The sequence below is a fragment of the Piliocolobus tephrosceles genome, chromosome 3 (assembly GCF_002776525.5).
Source record: "Piliocolobus tephrosceles isolate RC106 chromosome 3, ASM277652v3, whole genome shotgun sequence".
NCBI classification, from domain to species: Eukaryota; Metazoa; Chordata; class Mammalia; order Primates; family Cercopithecidae; genus Piliocolobus; species Piliocolobus tephrosceles.
The window spans coordinates 109,423,379-109,446,230 of record NC_045436.1 but is presented as its reverse complement, the minus strand read 5'-3'; the positions used below and the strand labels follow the sequence as shown (position 1 = coordinate 109,446,230).

At 35.3% G+C, this 22,852-nt stretch overlaps 1 protein-coding gene across 4 annotated transcripts in view; it reads right to left on the bottom strand.

Moving 5' to 3' along the window:
- Nucleotides 1-22,852, bottom strand: part of ANTXR2 (ANTXR cell adhesion molecule 2) — a 163,502-nt gene that overhangs the window by 61,202 nt on the left and 79,448 nt on the right. For 2 of the 4 annotated variants that reach the window (XM_023222473.2, XM_023222471.3), the window contains exons 13-16: nt 14,505-14,549; nt 12,911-13,003; nt 6,992-7,159; nt 6,606-6,686 (exon numbers count right to left, since the gene is read on the bottom strand). In XM_023222473.2, coding sequence (XP_023078241.1) covers nt 6,606-6,686; nt 6,992-7,159; nt 12,911-13,003; nt 14,505-14,549 — 387 coding nt within the window. Of the gene's footprint in view, nt 1-5,228; nt 6,687-6,991; nt 7,160-12,910; nt 13,004-14,504; nt 14,550-22,852 lie in introns of those variants that run through there. The other 2 variants (XM_023222472.2, XM_023222470.2) reach the window with 1 other exon arrangement.

Here is a 22,852-nt window from a genome sequence, read left to right as displayed (position 1 = left end):
ATCCGGCCGCTCGCTGCGGGCTGGGGAGGCCGCTGCCGCCGCTGCAAACAGATGTCAGCGACAACCTGCTAGCTTACACCTGGACGCGCGGCCCTCACCTCGCGCGCCGCGCTGAAACATTCATGACTCAGAGGACTTCCTGCCGCAATCAAAGCCCGGGCCCGGCGTGCGGCCCACGGACCCCGCCACCTCAGCGGGAGCTGGCGCGCGGAAGAGAGCGCGAGAGAGGGCCCGAGCGGGAGACTGCTCGCCTGCTTTGATACTTTATGCCTGAACTTCAATTACTTGATCAAGGACTTCAATTCAGCAGTGAATTCTTCCGCAAACGAGCCCGGTGCGACCTCCCAGCCATAAAAGGGGCTCATTTGGCTAGAAATTCACCGTGACGGGGCTTACATAGTAAATGTGCGTGATTCAGGGTTGAATTCTAGGAACGCTGATTTGTTTGTACAACTAAACCTGAGTCTCAAGAGGCAGAATCTGCAGTAAACAATTATAAATAAATGACAAGATTGTTTTCCTAGGTAGAAAACATGCTGTTGACTAGGCAGAGGTAGTGTTACTTAGAACCATTAGCCACAACCTGAAAACCACTGTGTTTTATTGTCTCTCAAGTGGCATGAAGTTTGTTTTGCCTTATTTTAGTCACTATCACTTCCTTTAAAAATCAGATACGGGAAAGGATTTTCATTTACTTCTGGACAATACACATCAAGCTACATCCATTTCTAACTTAAAAAATTGTTTAGTCTTCCTGATTTCTAAAGTGTACAAATTCCTTTATAATCACATACATGGAACTTGTATACCGGTACAAATACTTCATAAGAAGCATAATCAAATGTAAATATTATGCATATATACACACACAAACCATTATGAGCACGGAAAATAAAATTATTTGCAAAATATATTCACCAATTTATATGTTGGTAAGAAAGTTTATTTTTAAAAGAATTGACTTTAACAGACAATAACATTTGTTCCAGTGAACTTTTTGCTATGTAGAGACAATTCTTTTAGAAGGAATCAATGTATCTAATCTAAGCTGATACAATGTTATTTACAAATTTCCTAATATTCCTAATATCAGATAATTTGTTGAGAAGATAGATTTGTTGATATAAAGGTGATATACATTTTCAAAGGGCAATGGACATCTCAAAAATATAAAATCTTTCATGAATTGGTCTAAGCTCAATGTTTTTCATTTAATCAGATTGTGATTGACATTAGGGATGTAAGTTTGCAAATAATGGGATTTCACCCTTGTTTAGAGCCCAATCGTAGGTGTGTGTGATTATTTAAAGCTAACAAAAGAACTCCAGGACTAATTTTTGTCATTCAGTGAACGATTATGCTAGGACTTAGACAGACAGACACACACACACACACACACACACACACACACACACACACTACTCTGAGGTCAATTCATTTTCTCCTTTCTTCAAGCAAATATAAATGTAGATGGATAGGCAGTTATTCAAAGAACAGCCAGAGAAGTAGAGGATACTACCACTTGGACATTGTAGTTCCCTAAATTTTAATTTTCTTTAGTCCACGTAATTCCATGAGATAAACCACATCTATATAAACTAAATTGGTAAAAACCATAAGGTTTAGTAACTTTAATTTTTTACCAACTAACCACAGTAAGTAGAAGGTAATGGTGTGCTATGGATGTCTTCTCATGCATAAAGCATTACCAAAGCAGATCATCCTATTTTAACATCATGCATCAAAATTAGCTGTGCCAAATATACTCTGAATTCCTGATACTCTTCCTGCCTCTGGGTCATTATTTTCTGAATAGGTAAATTACTGTAAGTTCCCAAATGAAAGATACTCTAAAGCAAAAAAGAACTGAAATTTAAGAAATACTATGTGCTCTTTCTACAAAATAGAAATAAAATTTGTAGGATATTAGAGTCTCAATACAGATTACATCACTGCGCCATGCAAATATAATTTTATTTAAACAAATAATTAAATATTACCTTTTGGATAATATTTTTATGTTTGCATTATTTTAGAGACTTAAAATTCACTGAAATATTTACCATGATTAAGTGCCCTATGATTGCTGCAGATTCTTTTTGGCATAAGTATCACAGAGTCAAACAGTTGCCTTTGTCAATAAAGATATTTACTGTGCTGGTGACTATAAGAACAGGGCAACTTGAAGGCTTCATTTGTTCACAAGAAGCCAGCTGAAAATTAACATATAAAAATGTATAAACTAGTATAAGAAATTGTCAAAACAAAGTGAAAGCATAGTGGAAATAAATGTATTTAAGAAGAAACAGAGAAAAAAGAAGGAAGGAAGGAAGGAAAGGAGGAAGGGATAAAGGGAGGTGGGGAGGAAGGGAGGTATGATAGCATTTTAGAGACAGTGAAATCAAAACAGTATGGTTTCTTAATACATACTGTAAACTTAAAAAATGTTGGGCCCTTCAATTATCCTAATAATGTACAGAAAGCTATTTCACTAAAGTAGTGGAATAATTTTTGCTGTGTATTTTTATGATCTAATATCTGGAAAGATGTAGGTTAAGGTTTATATGTGTGTGGGATAGGGAATTTAAATGGGAGTTAATTGTATGAAATAAAGAAGACTGGTTGATGATGTGGAGTTGTCATAAATTCAGATTTTTTTTTTTTTTTTTTTTTGAGACAGGGTGTCCCACTGTTGTCCAGGCTGGAGTGCAATGGTGCGATCTCAGCTCACTACTGCAACCTTCACCTCCTGGGTTCAAGTGATTCTTCTACCTCAGCCTCCTGAGTAGCTGGGACTACAGGTGTGCCCCACCACGCCTGGCTAATTTTTATATTTTTTGGTAGAGACAGGGTTTCACCATGTTGGCCAGGCTAGTCTCCAACTCCTGGCCTCAAGTGATCCACCTGCCTTGGCCTCCCAAAGTGCTGGGATTACAGGTGTGAGCCAACACACCTGGACACATTCAGATATTCTTAATAATTTTTTGTGAAACGTTGAAAATGGAAAGCTGGGGAATAAAAATGTTGGGGAGGGGCGAAGATTTCTCAAGTTGTCTAAAAGGTAAAGGTCATGTGCTGATAACTACAGACTTGACATAAAACCTCAGTCTAAAACAAAATAATAAATATTATAAAGAAAAACTAGCAAGAAACATAAAGGCAAAACAGCAAATCATGCCAAGCTTACCTGATTCTCTTGAGTGAAGAATGTGTGGTTGGGTTTGGTTGGATGGGTGAATAGACAGATATACTTATACTTTAAATTCAAAAGGAATTTAACAAAATTTATTGAATATCCTTGTAAATCATGTAGTAAACTGAATTTGTACTGTTGGGTAGATTCCTAGCTTTAACATAGTAATGTCACTTAACTGTGCAGCATCCATCTGTGAGGAAGGGCTCTCATGGGACGCCACACTGAGGTTTCAACATTGGCTTGAAATAAAAATTTGCAGATAAGAAAACATCAGAAGCACTAAAGCTAAAAAGAATAGGTATGACGATAAAAGATTAACTCAGACTGCATCAGGCACACATAGAATCATAATATGTATCTTATAAAAAAACAAATCAATTAATTGAATCAACAACTGATGTTTACTAAGCCTGAAGTCCTGCACTTAAGTAAAAACAAATTTTTCAAAAGGCATAAATAGCACAGATGTAGAGTAGAAAAAGTGGGGTTTAGTTAACCTCACATAATAAACGTCAACTGTATTCTGAACCTCTGAGGTTCAGAATCTTTCAAAGCTGAAAGTTTTTTCCTACATTTGTCACCAAAATTCATTTGGAAGCAATGAATTTTATAATTCATATGTATTAAAATATAATAGCAAAATGTGTGAATAATATGATTAGGAAATGATGCTTTACATAATATTTGATACATAGACTATATCATATTCCTAAAATCAGAAAAATCCTGAATTTTGAAATAATATGACCTCAAGAGTTAGAAAAAAGGCTTTGGAGTTATCTTAGACAAAAGTGTGACCATATCGATTGAAAAAAGAAAAGAAAAGAAAAAGGAAGAAAATCTTGGTCAAAATAATGGAAAGGGAAGCATTATTCTTCAAACATGAAAAAATAAATAATTGAACCTGCTGGAGCAACATTTGAAACATTACAGCATTATAATTTAAGAAGAATGTTAAATCCATTTGGTATCTAACAGAGTACCTGATATATGTTAGGCACTACATAAATATTTGTTGAATGAATGACTATAATGCATCATTTTAAAAACTAAACATACCAATTTATCGAAACTCACATATTTCTTCTTTTCTATTCCCAGTGAATCTTTCTGATTTTCACTTCCGAATCCCAGATTATCTAGCAAACCACGAATCACTGCCTCAGTGACTTTGCTCATGATGCCACATCTAAGGAAATGTTCATTCTAGCTATTTCCTATCTATATTCAAAGGCAGAGCACCTATATTTTTGAAGAAGCAGTACCTCCGCTGCTGCTATGCACTGTCGCTTCAACAAAAGTTGCCAACACCTCCTTAGGGAGAGCTAGTTTTTATTTTTCTATTCACTCAAGAGTACCCAGAACACATTCCAGAATAAATCTTATTTTTGCACATGTCTTGTTTCCCAAACAAAGTTTAGGTTTCTTAAGGGCAGAGGCTGCTGTTTGTTTCTACCCTTCGATACCACCTGATGTCATTGCTTGTACATATTTATAATCCAAAAATTATTGAATTGAATCAAAATTAATAGGAATAATGAAAGACTATAAACTAAATTGCAATCATGACAGTTAAAAGAAAATATAAAGCATTAGCAAGAGAGCTGAGACCACTGTCTGTTTTTGTTGGCTAGTATATATTTAATGTTAGCTCAATACCCAGCACTTAATAAGGTGAAAATTATTGAACAAATAAACTAGTGTCTAACCTGGGGAATAAAAACTAAGATGATGCAAGAAAACAATTTTAAAGCACGTGAAGTTAAAGTGTAGCATGTAGAAGAGGACGAAGAGTTAGTACGTGTTGTTCCAGAACAGAACTCTGGATCACAGATGAATTTTAAAAGATACAAATGTCATTATGTGAAAACTTTTTATGAAGAACCACAGTGATTGGATAATGAAAGAGGCTGCTTTATAAACCAACTAGTTCTCTCTACTTACAGTCTTAGCAAACAGTGAATGATGATCTGTTGGGAAAATTCCAGGAATAAATTTTCTCAAATTGGATTTTTAAAAAATCCCCCCAAGCTGAAGTTCATGAAGTTTATCCCCTTGTTAAAACAGAGGAATGATCATGTTGACACACAATGAAACAATTCTACTGAGGTAGGAGGCAGTACTGGATTCTGGAGGTGAAGCTTGGACACCAGACCTAATTGATGATTAACTAAAACAGGGACAGGGCGAAAACACTTTCCCATAAGACACACTGACGAGGGTGCCATGTCAGTTTGCCATTGCCATGGCAACACCCAGAAGTTACCACCACTTTCCATGACAACGACCCAATGACCCAGAAGTTGTCACACCTTTTCTAGAAATGTCTGCATGATCCACCCCTTAATTATCATATAATTAAAGGTGGATGTCAATGTGACTACAGAACTGCTTCTGAGCTGCTCCTCTGGGCACACTGCCTATAGGGTAGCCCTGCTCTGCAAGGAGTAGTACCTCCGCTGCTGCTATGCACTGTCGCTTCAAAAAAAGTTGCCAACACCTCTGGCTCACCCTTGAATTCTTTTCTGGATGAAGCCAGGAAACTTCTGGGACTAAGTTCCAATTTGGGAAACCTCCTGCCCTGCATCAGATTCCTTCTTAGGTGAAGTTAAGAACTCTCCCAGGCTGAGCTTCAATTCTGGGGCTCATCTGCCCTGCATCACTACTGTTATGAACTGTACTTACTGTCTCTGAACCAAACCTGTCCATTGTTACATATGAAAAGGTTTTAATCAATTTTTGTTACATCAATACAGTGGAAAATAGTACTAGTATATTATAGAAATTACAGAACTAGAGGAATTGTAGCCACATTTCCAACCAAAAATATAGCTTTAGACAGACTTCCCTGATGGGGAAAAATATATACATATACATATGTGTGTATGTGTGTGTATGTTTATCACTACCACAGATTTTTATAATGCTTTATAACTTTAAAGACACTTTTACATAATAGTCAAGAAATTTGATTACATCAACTGTTGAAGGCAGAGAACATACTTATACCTATAAAACAGATTCTGAGGCCTTTGCCCTAGGCCTTATTGCTACTAAATGCTATTAAATGCTAGAGAAGGACTTCAGCTACTAAATTCCAGTCTGTTGGAACATTGTGTCTTCAAAGTCAAGGGCTGATGCAATGATTGTGCTTATTAAAGTATGTGTACAAATGACCAGTATTGTCAAGAATTACTTGAAAAAGGAATGGTGTAAAAATGTAGTTTGAAGATACATTCTAACAACAGGTACTTTATAGAAAACTCTATGTAATAGAAATCTACACTTGACAGGATTTGCTTCCTCAAGTTCAATAGGGCTTTAAAATCATTTTTTATTACTATTTCCCTGCCTTCATTATACTGACCCAAGCAGTTAGCTCTTTCTCAATACATTCCCATATACAAACCTCATCTCCTTCCTGAGGTCGCATCAAAGAAACCCGGTCATACTGCCGCCTCAACAAAGCCCAGAGAGCATCAAGACGACCCTAAGGGAAAATGAGACTTGTGAATTCCCAGAGAATGTACTCAATCTCTATGTACTGAATACATGAAGATGTAAAACGAAGAAAATAAAATCTTCTTTACCCTCATTTCTTTCATAAGGTAAACTAGTAAGTAATAAAAACCTGGAGGTTCTTATTGCCAAGAAAGTATTCAGCTGCTAAGAGTGTACAATGAATGTCTGCAATTTGATCTACCCTCTTTCATCTAGTTGGCGAGACGTGGTACTAAAAATGTTACAATGTCTCCAGAAGTTTTGAGTTAAATTACACAAAATTTGGACACGTACCTTAATTGGCGTGTACCATTTTGTCTGAGGAGGCTGGTGTGTGGGTTTGGGTCGCGGTGGTCTAGGCCTGATGGGTTCCTCTGTTTCTTCAGGAATCTTCACCACAGCATTTTTGGCTTTCTCTAGCCTTGCACCTTCCTCAGTAGATCCTTTATCACCCCAACGAACCTATAAAACAAAAGGAGAGTACTGTTATAAGACATAAAGTATCCTAGAGGAACAGGTTCTTATTGACCCTATGGTCCTTTAGTTCACATCTCAGAGTAAAAAAGAAGATGAGCAGGTATCCTCATTCCTAATTTCTCCTTTTCTGAGGCTGAATAGGTTTCTCATCACGCCTTACTGTATTTAATACTAAGATCCAAAAAAACAAAAAGACCCTTTGTAAAAATCTGAAGCCAACTAAATTTGAAGCAACCATTTTTCCATAGTTTTAAATAAAGAGTCCATTTGCGGTTTACATATGAAATGCATGACAGTGTGTAATCCTGTTCTCTAATTTGGTTTGCTCCCCTGCTAGCTAAACACATACCCATATGTAGTGATGACACTGGAAGAAATACATGAAAATGATGATAGTTAGCATTTACTGAGTGATTACTATGTGTCAGTCTGCATTTAATCCATACAAAAATGCAGTGAATAGAGACTACATTTTATTCTTTCCAGATGAGGCACAAGGAGGTTAAGTGATGTGCCCAAAGCCAAACAGCTAGTAAGTGACGGGGCAGGGATTTGAACATGGATTGAAATGGGTTAATAAGTTTCAAATGGGTTTGAATTTTACAAATGTATTTTATACAAAAGAGTTGCTTCTGCCAAATTTTTCATCACATTTGTTTAAGGCAAAAAGTATGATCTGAACATTTAGTTTTTGAAAGTAAAATAATTATATATGAGTTTTCTTTACTTTTTAGTTCTATTTTGTAATGTAGTGTTCAGCCTTTAGTTCCCAAGCTCATCCGAGTATGGTTATGTGGCATATGATATTTTCATTGAGGAGGACAAATCTGAAAAGACTGCTTTGAAAAGAAAAGTTCAGGAATAGTAGAGAATTCCACAAATTATAGCAAATTTCCTCCTCTGAAAAATCTTGACATTGAAAAACCATATGATCAAATGATTGCTTTACTTTTCAATAGGCAGAAATTAAGAGCTAAATTTGAAGCAAACTGGGCATGTAAATAGGATGCAGCCCCTGGAGAAGAGCATGTCCAACCAGGAGTAGTGGAAAGTCCTACAAAAACCAAGGACATCACCAAAGATGGGCAAGGTCAGAGAAGTGAAGCTCTAAAACCCTATACTAAGACCTACCCAGGGCACACTATGACACACCAGAGTTAAGTGATTTCTAAAAAGAAAAAAAAAATCCTAAGACTTCCTAAAGCATTTTAATGATCTGAATTAGTGGGCAGGGATAGAGAAGATTACTATCCATGGAAAGAACTATTCAGTCTTTTTGATAAGGCTTACTTAAGTGTTTTTACCTTTTTTTACTACAATTTTAGAATGGGCTTTCAATTTCAAGTGGGCCCTGTTGAGTCATTAAAATGTATCCATATCTTTCAGTGTGATCAATGATACTAGAATGTTTTTTACGAGGTTGTTAAAATTGTTTTAAACACCATTAAACCTTTAGACCTAGATAGTTGGCTTTCTTTCCAGAGAAATGACCTTCTCTTTCCAAACACAGTGTCATCACCTAGATAAACTAACACTTATAAAATCTTTAGATACAGCTAAATTGTATTAAAAACTCTAAAATCAGGACACATATCCTTGTAGTTGTACAGGCTCAATTTTAAGGAAAAAAAGAAGATACACAATTAAGTAAAGACACAAATGTCCTAACTTAGAGAAGTCATTCAGGGTAGAAAGAGAGGTAGACACACTTTAAATCCGTTCAGAAATGAGAGGCTTTAGCATAGACAGCTCCCTCGCCTATGTTTCACAGTTGATATTGCAAAGGTCATGATAATCATATTCTTCTTTCTGGCACTATTAGTTTCATTGGCACTATTCTCAGATTAAAAAAAATATATGAAGCTAGTTAAACTAGAGCTCTGACCCAACGTGGCATTTCTGGGTACTAGACTATCAAATGACTGTACTTGAGAAATGTAGTTGCTGAAGTCTAAAGAAGATTCATTAAATAAATTCATTAGTTTTAGTTCATGAGGGAGCTATTTAATCATCATTAACATCATTACCACCACAAACAATTCTCACTTACTCGAAGTCTGAAACCAGAAATTATTTGAGTTTTCAAACTCTTAAAAGCAATTAAATAAACATATATATGTATATGTGTATGAATGCATAAATTTTAATATTTTAGTTTGACCACATTGAGACAGTTAAAAAGGACAAAAGAATAACAAGAATAGACTGCTAAAGGAAGCCTTGGCAGAATTAATATATCGGGCTTTATTATGGAAAAAAAATAAGTGTAAGCTTGATAGCTAAACTCTTCCAACTCCACTTGGCTTTCATTATAAGCAATAAAATTCCATAATTTCCAGAGCATATTTGGATGACTAGGAGGTTATATCATTGAGGAGCAATTTCAGAATCGAGAAAAGAAACAAAAACAGTTTCACACTGAATTGGCAGAAACACACATTTGAAGTCATTAGGTATTGTGGATCAGTTGTGCTAACAGCTGTTATTAACATCATCTCAGTTCCAGCTTTCTAAAAATTCCCATTACCATAGTGTTTAAATATTTAATTTAAAGAAGAAGGAAGAAAAAATATTCTAGGTAAAAATCCCTATACTGGCTTAAAATAACCTTAGCTATAAAAATGTGTTCTGTAATTCACATGTGCTCATAATTTCTATAATTCCTTTACTTTTCCTAGTTTAAGAGCTTTTTTCTTAAAAAAAAAAAAAAAAAAAACAGAGAGAGAGAGAGAGAGAGAGAAGTACCTTCCAGGTTTGAATAAGCATGCTTTTAAAACAAATTTTGTTTGCACGGCGGCACCTGCCTATAGCCCCAGCTACATGACAGAATTCGAGAGAATCGCTTGAGCTCAGGGGTTCAAGACCAGCCAGGGCCACATAATGAGAACTCCCCATCATCCACTCCAGATTTCTTAACAAATAAGCAGATAAATGAAACATTGTGGTTTTCTGTTTTCCCTCTCCACATTTAAATAAATTCATGTTTGAAAATGTTTGATGATGCTTAATTCTCAGTTCAATTGTTATTGTGTATTTTTATACACAGGTTGCGTATAGTTCAAAAATCTAAAATTCAAAATGCTCTAAAACCTGAAACCCTCGGAGTGCCACTTAGCAGCATAAGAGGAAAACTCCACACCTGACCTCATCTGTTGGGTCACAGGCAACACTTTGTTTCACGCACAAAATTGTTTTAAAACATTGTGCTATTTTAAAATTCATTTATGTTTGTATATTTTGTTTACAAAATATATAAGCATAACATGCATTTATGCTTGTGCATTATGTTTGTGTATTTATTGCATATTTTAAATTCATTTATGTTTGACATACACCTTATACACATATTCTTCTTATGTGTATATAAGGAGTATGTCAAACATATTCCTCTTATGTGTATAAGGTATATATTAAACAAAAATAACTTGCATGTTTAAACTTGGGTCCTCTCCCCAAGATATCACATTAAGTATGTGCAAATATCTTGAAATCTGAAAAAAATCCAAAATCTAAAACACTTTTAGCTCCAATCATTTCAGGTAAGGGACTCTCAACCTGTATTGTGTTATTGTGTTTTCCCTTTGTAACATCCACACTTGCTTTTCCATTTTTTTCTTCATTCTCATTCTTATTTCCATCTTATTGATGGAATACTTCATGCAAGGTAGTCAAAATTACCCAAAACTAAAATGGACCCAGATTTATTACAAGTTGGCTGAGGTTTTTGGTCACAGATTTTGTTCAACTGAAAAGGATGGGTGGGCAACATAATTTCACATAGTAAGAGTTAATAACTCTTGAAACTTGAACTATCGCTTAGTTAGGGATGTGTGTGTGCTCTTGGCTGTCATAAATATAAACCAATAATGTTCCTTTTAACTCAGGACCCACTCAGGATCTCACTCACACATTTCCTTTCCTTTAGAAAGAGAATTCAATCTTTGCAACACTGGAATATTGAACTAACAAAAATCTGACATATTCCTAGTTTTTTAAAGCAAGAATAGTATTTATTCAATTAAGGCTCACATACTAATATCCTTACTTTATTATCATGCAGTATTTTACATGAGTGAATTTCAAAATGGTATTAAGCTTATTATTCTGAATATGAACTACTACATGCTCAAATACATTTAAAAAATAAGTAAATATATAGCATAGATTGAAAATTTTCCATCCAGAGAAACCTACTCACATTTTTGGTATATCCTATCAAGTCTTTTTTTCCCCTGTTATACAGATCTTTTTACACACACATTTTGGAATGAGGTGAAATCAACTAAAAATAAGTTGTTACAGATCATATTTGGATATTTGATTGTAACAGCTTTATTTAAAAGTGTATGTTTTATACATATGGGAACATCCTATATACTTTCTTCCCACCCTTCCATGTCTAGAATGACACAACAAAAGTAAGAAAGGAAAATAACCTTCCATGTTAAACAACAAGAACTTGCCTAGCCATGTTCTCTTATATTGTTTGCGATTCTCAGTTTCTAGCACACAAAAACACATGCAATAACTTCTCCAAAGACCAACTTAACTGCGTCTAGCAATTGCCTTTAACCATGGATAATTAGCAATGAGGTATCCGTCTCAGAGGATATTTCAACAATAAAGGGCAAGCTCTCAGGGAAAATGTCCATTGTTTCAAGATTTAATGTGGTCCAGAAAAGTAAGAATCACTGTCAGATGACCTATATAAACACTTTGGGAATGACAACCATGTTCAGTATGTCTGGGCTTTTTTCTGAAGAAGAGCAAAATTTATTCTGAAAAGGGAAACTCGCCTCGGGAATCTGAATTTTATTGTAATGTATAAAAGGAGAAAACTGCAATAATTGTGGGGTTGTTCATTAGGTTATCAAGTTTTGCTGGCGCAAAGCAGATATGACAATAGGAAACATGTGCAACAATGGTAAAATGCATAAAACACATTCTAATCGGAAAGGAAAATTATAACTAATAAGGAAGGAATGCCAGGATTTTATAATAAAGTCAATGTGTTCATGAAAAAAATTCTTGAATTGCTCCTTGGGATGGGATGCAGGCCTGTTTATACTGTTGTTAAGAGCTCAGTGCTGGTAATAATTGCTTATTACTAAATAATATATCACTTTGAAAAAATAGTTCATGGTGATAAGAAAACCTTATTTGATTTTTAAGGTATAATATTAAAGTTCAATGTTAATCAACACTTTGGGCTAGTCCGAAAGTTCAATGCATTCTATAAATGATATATAATATCAATTACAATAGTTCATAAGTGGCAACTAACAAAGTATTAAATGTGCTTTCTCTATATTTGTGATAAGGTCAGATCCATGCTATTGAATATTTTAACATTTTCTTCTCAAATAGTAGATTACTATTGGATCTTTACAAAGAAGAACATTGTTGCAACTTGAAGTGGCTGGCTTCTTCAAAGTTGACATTCTATGATGTAATTTTTTCCAAAATAAGAAAAACCCTAGTTTTGTTTTGTCCCTTAGAATTCAGAGGTCTTATCAATGCAATCCTTTGACTAAGGAAACCAGTTCTTCTAGGCCAGTTTTGCAGTGGCTAGGATGATTCCATAGAAAAAAAATGTATCCAGAAAAGACCCAGTGTTAAGCATAAATGGATGATATTATAATATTGAATTGTGAAAAGTACAGTTTCCATGGCTTAATAGTCCTAGGAATACATGCTCCAGATTAGCAGCTTCTATTTTTTTTTTAAGATACTAACCTCCATTCTTTTAATTCCTCCAACCCCTCGACCACCATAATAGGAGGCATCCACAGTTGGCCACTTCTTAGTAGGCAAAGGTTCTTCTTCCTCCTGCGGAAATATGTTTTATAAATAGTTTTTAATTAATTTCTTTTATTTTATTTTATTTTATTTTATTTTTTTTATTATACTTTAAGTTCTAGGGTACATGTGCATAACGTGCAGGTTACATATGTATACATGTGCCATGTTGGTGTGCTGCACCCATCAACTCGTCAGCACCCATCAATTCATCATTTATATCAGGTATAACTCCCCAGTGCAATCCCTCCCCCCTCCCCCCTCCCCATGATAGGCCCCATTGTGTGATGTTCCCCTTCCCGAGTCCAAGTGAGCTCATTGTTCAGTTCCCACCTATGAGTGAGAACATGCGGTGTTTGGTTTTCTCTTCTTGTGATAGTTTGCTAAGAATGATGGTTTCCAGCTGCATCCATGTCCCTACAAAGGACGCAAACTCATCCTTTTTTATGGCTGCATAGTATTCCATGGTGTATATGTGCCACATTTTCTTAATCCAGTCTGTCACTGATGGACATTTGGGTTGATTCCAAGTCTTTGCTATTGTGAATAGTGCCACAATAAACATACGTGTGCATGTGTCTTTGTAGTAGCATAATTTATAATCCTTTGGGTATATACCCAGTAGTGGGATGGCTGGGTCATATGGTACATCTAGTTCTAGATCCTTGAGGAATCGCCATACTGTTTTCCATAATGGTTGAACTAGTTTACAATCCCACCAACTAAATACTGTTTAGTCAGAACTGGCTCATATTTAAATATTTTTCTGAATTATTCCATTACTATGGAAAAAATTATATATAGAACATGTGGATGTATTTACCCTTACATGCATAAATTTCGAGTGGAGTTCTACAGGATATGAGAACTCCTTTCCCTCCTCAAATGTTAGGAATCTCTCTTACATCATCCCTAGGTAACCAGAAGTTGCTCTTTAACTATGGGAATCATTTGGTATTTCAAATCTTTCATCACTTCATATTTAGAAAGATAAAATATTAAAATTAGAACAGCATTTTAACAGTCATTAAAACATCAATGTATGTGTAGGTTTGGACTCTATGAAATTTGAACTGAAAAGATAGGCAGCTGAGAATTTTTGAAAATATTCAACACCAGCACATTCCTTATTTCATGTTCCTAACATGATTCTGGCTAACAGAATAATATAAAAGCACCAAGAATTTTGAAGAAAGTAATAGGATCTTTCAACTGTCAGCCTGGATCTTTTTTGTAAATAACCTAAGTGACATCAGAACTATTGATATAGTAGTATAAAAAGTATATTAAATCTTTACGTACTATTGATTCCAATGGTCAGTTTATATCTAGCAATGTATGAAGGTCTCATTCCTCTAGCATATGAAATAAATCATAAGAGGATGAAAAATAACCACTGATTTTTATAAATTAAAAAGTCAGTACATAGGTATCATAGTTATCTAACAGACAAAATTAATCGAATTTGGATAACGTATCTGCATATGGGAAAAAACAAACAACCATATCAGTTTTTTAGGCACTCACTTACCTCTTTTGGTGCAGGGGGTGGTGGTGGTGGAGGATCCTTGATAACCTGTCAAAAAAAAAAAATCAAATATAAAAATTTCTAAGGCATGGGGGGAAATAGTAAGGATGTGTAAAAATAATCAGATTCATAAAATACTGTGGTAGGTGTAAAGAAGTCCCCCAATGAACCTTGCCACCCAATATTTGTGCCCTTCTCTTTGAATCTTGGATTGCCTATAACTAGCTTTCGGCCAACAGAAAAAGGTAGAAAACGTATTATGTGACTTCTGAGGCCAAGTCAAAACAACTTAAGTTTCCCTGACATCCATGGAACATTCACTGTTGAGGAACACTGCTGTCAGGTCAGAAATCTAACCCAACACCATCAAGCTGTGAAGAAACCCAAACTAATCTAGGCTGGGTGGTGACAGGGAGACACCAGCTGATCCCCAGCTATTTCAGCCATTCGGGAGGAGATATGGGACATATAAGAGAAATGTCCATCTTGGACACCCAGGTACACCGAGCTTCCAGACGACTCCAGCCAAACTGGCACCTGACCACAATGAGACGCCAACTGAGAGTCTCCTAACAGCCTGTAAGGGTACAAACTGTTGCTTGACGCTACTTGTAACACATCAACTTCTTAGCCAAGGTTCCTTTCCTGTGATGCGTTACTCATGAAATCTTTTACAGTTAATTCTTTTTTTTTTTTTTTGAGACGGAGTTTCACTCTTATTGCCCAGGCTGGAGTGCAATGGTGTGATCTCAGCTCACTGCAACCTCCACCTCCCGGGTTCAAGTGATTCTCCTGTCTCAGTATCTGGAGTAGCTGGGATTACAAGCACCCATCATCAAGTGTGGCTAATTTTTTTTGTATTTTTGGTAAAGACGGGGTTTCACCATGTTGGCCAGGCTGGTCTCGAATTCCTGACCTCAGGTGATCCACCTGCCTCAGCCCCCAATACAATTAATTCTTCTCGTGAATAGAATGGAACCTAAGGCTTAAGTTGAAATGAACTTTACTGGTATTGGACTATCTGGATATTCACACCATCATGATGGAAAAATCTTTGACCAAGTGTCAATGGCTTCAGCCACTTCAGGTACACATCAAAGTCTCTATACTAAGAGGCAAAACTGAAAATGTTCCAGCTTGATGTCATCTGTTGTCAAATGTTTCAACTATGCTGTTAAATTTTTAAAAGTTTAAAACAATAGCAACTTTGAAAATGTGGTTCCATTTTTTCCTCATCAAAGGATTATTTTTAATGTGTAGTATGTTACTACGATCATGGATATATATTTAAAGACTGCTTGTCTTTTAAAGGTATGTACAAATATTTCCAGATGAAATGATATGATTTTGATATTTTCATCAAAATAATTTGGGCGTTGGGAATTGGATACAGATACAGATGAAGTAAGACCGACAATAATGTTCCACCGCTGCACACACACCAGTGGTTCCCCGCTGCCCTGTTGGTTCTCACTTGTCTGCACCTCACACCATCACCCCACTAGTGTGCACTCTCTGGTGACCTCTTCCCTCAAGGCATTCTCCTGTGGTACCCTGCCCCCACCACTGGAGCGCTTTTGCCAACAGCCCCCATCAGAGTGTTTTGTCAGCAGTCTGGGAACATCTCAGCCCTTCCAGTGCAGAAAGTGCTTGACCTCGAGAGGTCAAAGAACAAAGCCACATGCCCAGTCCCAGTCCCCCAGGCATTGGCATGAAGCTCAGGAGTGCTAAGCTGAGCCTTGGCCTCCTGAAAGCATCCAGAAATGAAGTCAATCAACTAAATACAATTTATACTGCCTTCAAACCCTCAAAACATCAAAGAATATAAAAGCAAATAGTTTCATCCAAAGGACAGCAATTTAAAAAAGTAAAACAAAATCAGCAAACACAGATGAGAAAGAATCAGCACAAGAATTCTGGCAACTCTAAAAGCCAGAGTGTCTTCTTACCTCCACATACTACCTCAATAACTTCCCAGAAATGACTCTTAACCAGATTGAAATGTCTGAAATGACAGATACAGAATCAGAATCTGGATGGCAAGGAAGCCCAGTGAGATACAGAAGACTGAAACCCAATCCAAGGAAACTAATAAAATTATCCGAGAGCTGGAAAATGACATAGTCATTTTATGAAAAAAAAAAAATTGAACTTCTGAAAATTAAAAATTTGCTATAGGACTTTTATAACACAATTAGAAGCATTAATAACAAAATAGACCAAGCTGGGAAAGAATCTCAAAACTCAAAGACTGCTCCTTTGAATCAATGCAGCCAGAAAAAAAAATTAAGAAGTTTTTAAAATGAAAAAACAAACCTCCAGGAAATACGGGATTATGTGATGAGATCAAACCTATGACTCACTGGCATTTCTGAAAGAGATAGAGAACAAGCAACTTGGAAAATATATTTGAGGATATTGTCCACACAAATTTCCCCAACCTCACTACACAGGTAGGCATGCATATTCAGGAATTTTAGAGACTCTTTAAAATATACTGGGAAAGATAAGATATCTAGTCATCAGATTCTCCAAGTTCAACACCAAGGAAAGAAATGTTAAAGGCAGTTACAGAGAAGGGCCAGGTTAAGTACAAAGGGAATCCCATCAGGCCAACAGTGAACCTCTCAGCAGAAAGTTTACAAATCAAAAGAGATTGGCGGCCTATATTCAGCAACTTGAAAGAAAAGAAACTTCAGCCAAGAATTTCAAATCCAACCAAACCAAGCTTCCTAAGTGAAAGGGAAATAAAATCCTTTTCAAACAAGAAAATTCTAAGGGAATCCATTACTATCAAATATGTTTATAAGAGGTCCTAAAGGGAGCACTAAACATGGAAATGTAAGACCTGCCACCACAAAAACACACTTATGTACATATCACATTGGCACTATAAAGCAACTATATAATCAAGTCTATATAAAAACTAGCTAACAACATGACAAGATCAAATCTTCACATATCAATATTGACCTTGAAGATAAATGGGTTAAGTGTCCAACTTAAAAGGTACAGAGTGGCAAGTTGGATAAAGAAGCAAAACCCAACTATATGCTATATTCAAGAAACTCATGTCACATAAATTACATATATATATGCTGAAAGGAAAGGAATAGAGAAAGATCTTTCAAGCAAACAGAAAACAACAACAACAAAAAAGTAAGAGGGGTTGCAATTCGTAATTCAGACAATACAGACTTTAAATCAGCAATTATCAAAAAGGACAAAGAAGGGCATTGCTTAATGATAGAAGTTTCCAGTCAACAAGAAGACTTAATTCTCCTAACATACACTCCCAAATTGGAGATCCCAGATTCATAAAACAAGTTCTTAGAGACCTATGAAGAAGCTTGATAACCACACAATAATAATGGGAGACTTCAACACTCCACTGACAGTATTGGACAGATCACTGAAGCAGAAAATTAACAAAGATATTCAAGACCTAACCTCAACATTTAATTAACCAAATGGACCTAACAGACATCAACAGAATACCCAACAACAACAAAATATACATTCTTCTCATCTGCATATGGCACATATTCTAAGATCGACCACATGCTTGGCCATGAAGCAATTCTCAAAAAAATTAAAAACAACAAAATCATACCAATCACACTCTCAGAACACAGTACAACAGAAATAGAAATCAATACCAAGAAGAGTTCTCCAAACCATACAATTACAGGGAAATTAAACAAACTTGCTCCTAAATGACTTTCAGGCAAAGAATGAAATTAAGGGAGAAATTTAAAAACTATTTGAAATCAATGAAAACAAAGATTCAACATCCCAGAATCTCTAGGACACAGCTAAAGCAGTTTTCAGAGAAAAGTTTATGGTGTTAAATGCCTACATGAAGAAGTTAGAAAGATCTCAAATTAACAAGCTAACATCACACCTAGAGGAACTAGGAAACCATGAGTAAACCAACCCCAAAGCTAGCAGAAGAAAAGAAAACCAAAATCAGAGCTGAACTGAAGGAAACTGAGATATGAAATCTGTAAAAAAGATCAGCAAAGTCAAAATTTGGTTCTTTCAAAAAATAAGATTGATAAACCACTAACTAGATCAATAAAGAAAAAAGAGAAGATCCAAATAAGCATAATCAGAAATGACAAAGGGGACATTACAGATCCCACAGAAATACAAGAACTCTCAAACACTATTATGAATACCTTTATGCACACACTAAAAAATCTAGAAAAAAATGGGTAAATTCCTAAAACTATACACTTTTGATTATTGAATAACAAAGAAATATTTATCCTGAACATACCAATAACAAGTTCTGAAACTTGATCAGTAATTTTAAAAAATCCAGAAAATGCCCTAACAGGACAGACTCGTGGCTGAATTCTACCAGACGCATAGAGAAGTACTGGTACCAATCCTACCAAAACTATTCCAAAAAATTGAGGAGAAAGGACACCTCCATAACTCACTCTATAAGGCTAACAACATTCTGATACCAAAAACTGTCAGAGAGATAATGAAAAAAGAAAACTTCAGACCTATATGCCTGATGAACATAGACACAAAAGTCCTCAACAAAATACTAGCAAACCAAATCCAGCAGTGTATCAAAAAGTTAATCCACCATGATCCAACAGGCTTTATCCCTGGGATGCAAAGTTGACTCAACACATGTAAATCAATAAATATGATTCATCACATGAACAGAACTAAAAGCAAAAGCCACATGATCATCTCAATAGACTCAGAAAAGACTTTCAATAAAATTCCACATCCCTTCATGTTAAAATTCTCAACAAACTAGGCATCAAATAACATACCTCAAAATAGTAAGAACCATCTATGATAAACCCAAAGTCAACATTATTATTAAACAGGCAAAAGATGGAAGGATTTCTCTAAAGAAATAGAATAAGACAAGGATGCCCACTCTCACCACTTCTATTCAGTGTAGTCCTGGAAGTCCTAGCCAGAGAAATCAGGTAACAGAAAGAAATAAAAGGCATGCAAGTAGGAAAATAAGAAGTCGAAATTATCCCTCTTCACTGATGATGATTCAATATTCAGAAAAACCTAAATATTATTTCAAAAAGTTCCTGAACCTGATAAACAACTTCACTAACCTTTCAGAATACAAATCAAATGTACAAAAATCAGTAGTATAGTTGTACATCAATAATGTCCATGCTGAGAGCCAAATCAAGAATTCAATTACAACAGTCAAAAAAAGAAAAAGAAATTTAAAAAAACCTTAGAATACAGCTAACCAGGGAGGCAAAAGATCTATGCAATGAGAATTACAAAACTCTGCTGAAAGTAATCAGAAATAACAAAAACAAATGAAAAAGCATTCTATGCTCATGAATAGGAAGAATAAATATTGTTAAAATAGCCATATTGCCCAAAGCAATTTACAGATTCAATGCTATTTCTATCAAAATATCAACATCATTTTTCAGAGAATTAGAGAAAACTATTATAAAATTCATATGGAACCAGAAAAGAACCTGAATAGCCAAAGCTATTCTAAGCAAAAAGAAAAAAGCAGGAGGCATCACACTACCTGTCTTCAAACTATGCTACAAGGCTAGAGTACACCAAAGCAGCATGGTACTGGTACAAAAACAGATCTGTAGACCAACAGAAAAGGTTAGATAACCCAGAAATAAAACCACACACCTAAAACCATCTGATCTTCAACAAAGTTGACAATAACAAGCAATGGGGAAAGAACTCCCTATTCAGTAACCGATTCTGGCATAACTGGCTAGCTATATGTGGAAGATCGAAACTAAACCCCTTCTTTTCACCATACATAAAAACCAGCTCAAAATGAATTAAAGACTTAAATATAAAACCTAAAACTCTAAAAGAAAACCTAGGAAATACCATTCTGGATATAGGCTTTGGCAAAGATTTCATGATGAAGTTTCCAAAATCAATGGCAGCAAAAGCAAAAATAAACAAGTAGGGCCTAATTAAACTGAAAAGCTTCTGCACAGCAAAAGAAAGTGTCAACAGAGTAAAGAGATAATCTACCGAATGGGAGAAAATATTTGAAACTATGCATCCAATAAAGGTCTAATATCCAGAATCTGTAAGAAAGTTAAATCAAAAAGCAAAAAACAAACAACCTCATTAAAAACAAATGGGCAAGGGACATGAACAGGCACTTCTGAAAAGAAGACACATACATGGCCAACAAGCTTATTTTAAAAATGCTCAATATTGCTAATCATTAGAGAAATGCAAATCAAAACCACAACAAGATACCATCTCACACCAATCAGAATAGCTGTTATTAAAAAGGAAAAAAACAACAACAACAACAACAACAGGAGTTAGCAAGGCTGTAGAGAAAAGGGAATGTTTATACACTGCTAGTGAGAATATAAATTAGTTCAACCATTGTGGAAAGCAGTTTGAAGATTTCTCAGAGAACTTAAAGCAGAACTACATTTAATCCAGCAATCCCATTTTTGGGTATATTCCCAAAGGAATATAAATCATTCTACCAAAGACACAGGCACTTGTATGTTCATCACAACACTATTCACAATAGCAAAGACATGGAATCAACCTAGATGCCCATCAACGATGGACTGGCTAAAAAAAAAAAAAAAAAATGAAACAGAAACACCAGTGAATACTAAACAGCTATTTAAAAAAAAATGAAATCATGTCATTGGCAGCAACATGGATGCAGCTGGAGGCCATTATCCTCAGAGAATTAGCACAGAAACAGAAAACCAAATACCACCTGTTCTTCTTATAAGTGGAAGCTGCACATTGAGTACAAGTGGACAGAAAGATGGGAGCAACAGACATCATAGCCTACTTGAAGTGAGGACCTAGTAGAAAGGTGAGCATCGAAAAACTACCCATCAGGTACTATGCTCACTACCAGGGTGTGAAATCATTTGTACACCAAACATCAGCAACACATAATTCACCTCTGTAACAAACCTGTACATGTACCCTTGAATCTAAAATAAAAATTGAAAGAAAATAAAACTGACAATAAGTTGAGAATCATTGAAGCTGAGTGATGAGGACTCAATGGGAAGTTCATTATCTTAGTTTTTTAAATTTTGTTTAATTTTTAATTTTGTGGGTATGTATATTAGTCTCTGTCTTCATCAATATTTGACATTTTCCATAGTGAAAGGGTTTTTATTGATGTTATTGATAATGTTTAGAGAACTGACCCATAATATTCTGTGTGTATAATATTCTCCTCATCTAAATTTTAGTTTAGATTCAAACCTCAGGGAAAAAATACACAGACAATAATGACGAAAATACAGATACAAGTAGACAGTAATTAAATTTGACTGAATCTCCTTTTGAATGTTACAAAAAAGCCATTATTTCTATCTAACTCTTTTATTTAATTCAATTTTATTTTTTCAATAATCACAAAATTCCAGTAGATTTTGGTAAACGTGAAAGATAAAACTTTATGACTTTTTATAATTAGCCCAGAAATAAATGCCAGTAGAGAATTAAGATTTAAAATAATACAATGATAAAACAAAATAAAGTTAAGTTCATCAAACTGCAGGTATATTTCTTCTATAAAAAAAGAAAGCATGTCATATGACTATGAACTTGCATGTCCAAAACAATTAATGAAAACCAAATCTGCTAGCATTTTATAACAAAATCAAAGCTAACTTAACCATCTTCATTTAAAAGCTAACACTCCTTCCAATCTTCCCTGTTTCTTTCAAGTGAATAACTTTTTTCAGTTGCAGCCTCAAAAAGTTGGCATAATCCATAATCTCTTTTCTCCCTTCTAATGACTTTACCAAACCATTTCCATACCCAATACATTCTCTGAAATATCCCCCACCTTCCTTTCTCCCTGATGAATTCTCCCTATTTTCCCAAAGCATATATGATTCTCTTGATATGCACAGATGCATTATTATCTCCTAGAATTTATCCAAGTTTATTATTTTATCTACCAAAAAAGGGTAAGTTTATTAATTTTATCTACAAAGAAATAGTAAGTTTCATGGGAACAGGTTTTATGTCTGCTTTGCTCCTCACTGCCTTTCTAGTATTTAATAGAATGTCTAGCACAAATTAGACCTTCAAGGAAGTAAGGAAAGTTAGGAAGAGAGGAAAAGGAAAGAAGTGAGAAGGGGAGAGAAAAGGAGGGAAGAAGGGACAAAGAAAGAGAGGGAAGAAGGAAGAAAGGGAAATTAGGAAGAGAGGAAAAAGGGCAGGAAGAAAGGGAGAGAAGAGAGGAAGAAACAAATTGAGAGAGTGAAAAAGGAGAAAGGGAAGGAAGGAGATGGACTGCAGAGGGAAGGACAAGGGAAGAAGCGATTCTTTTTTTTTTTTTTTTTTTTTTTTTTTTTTTG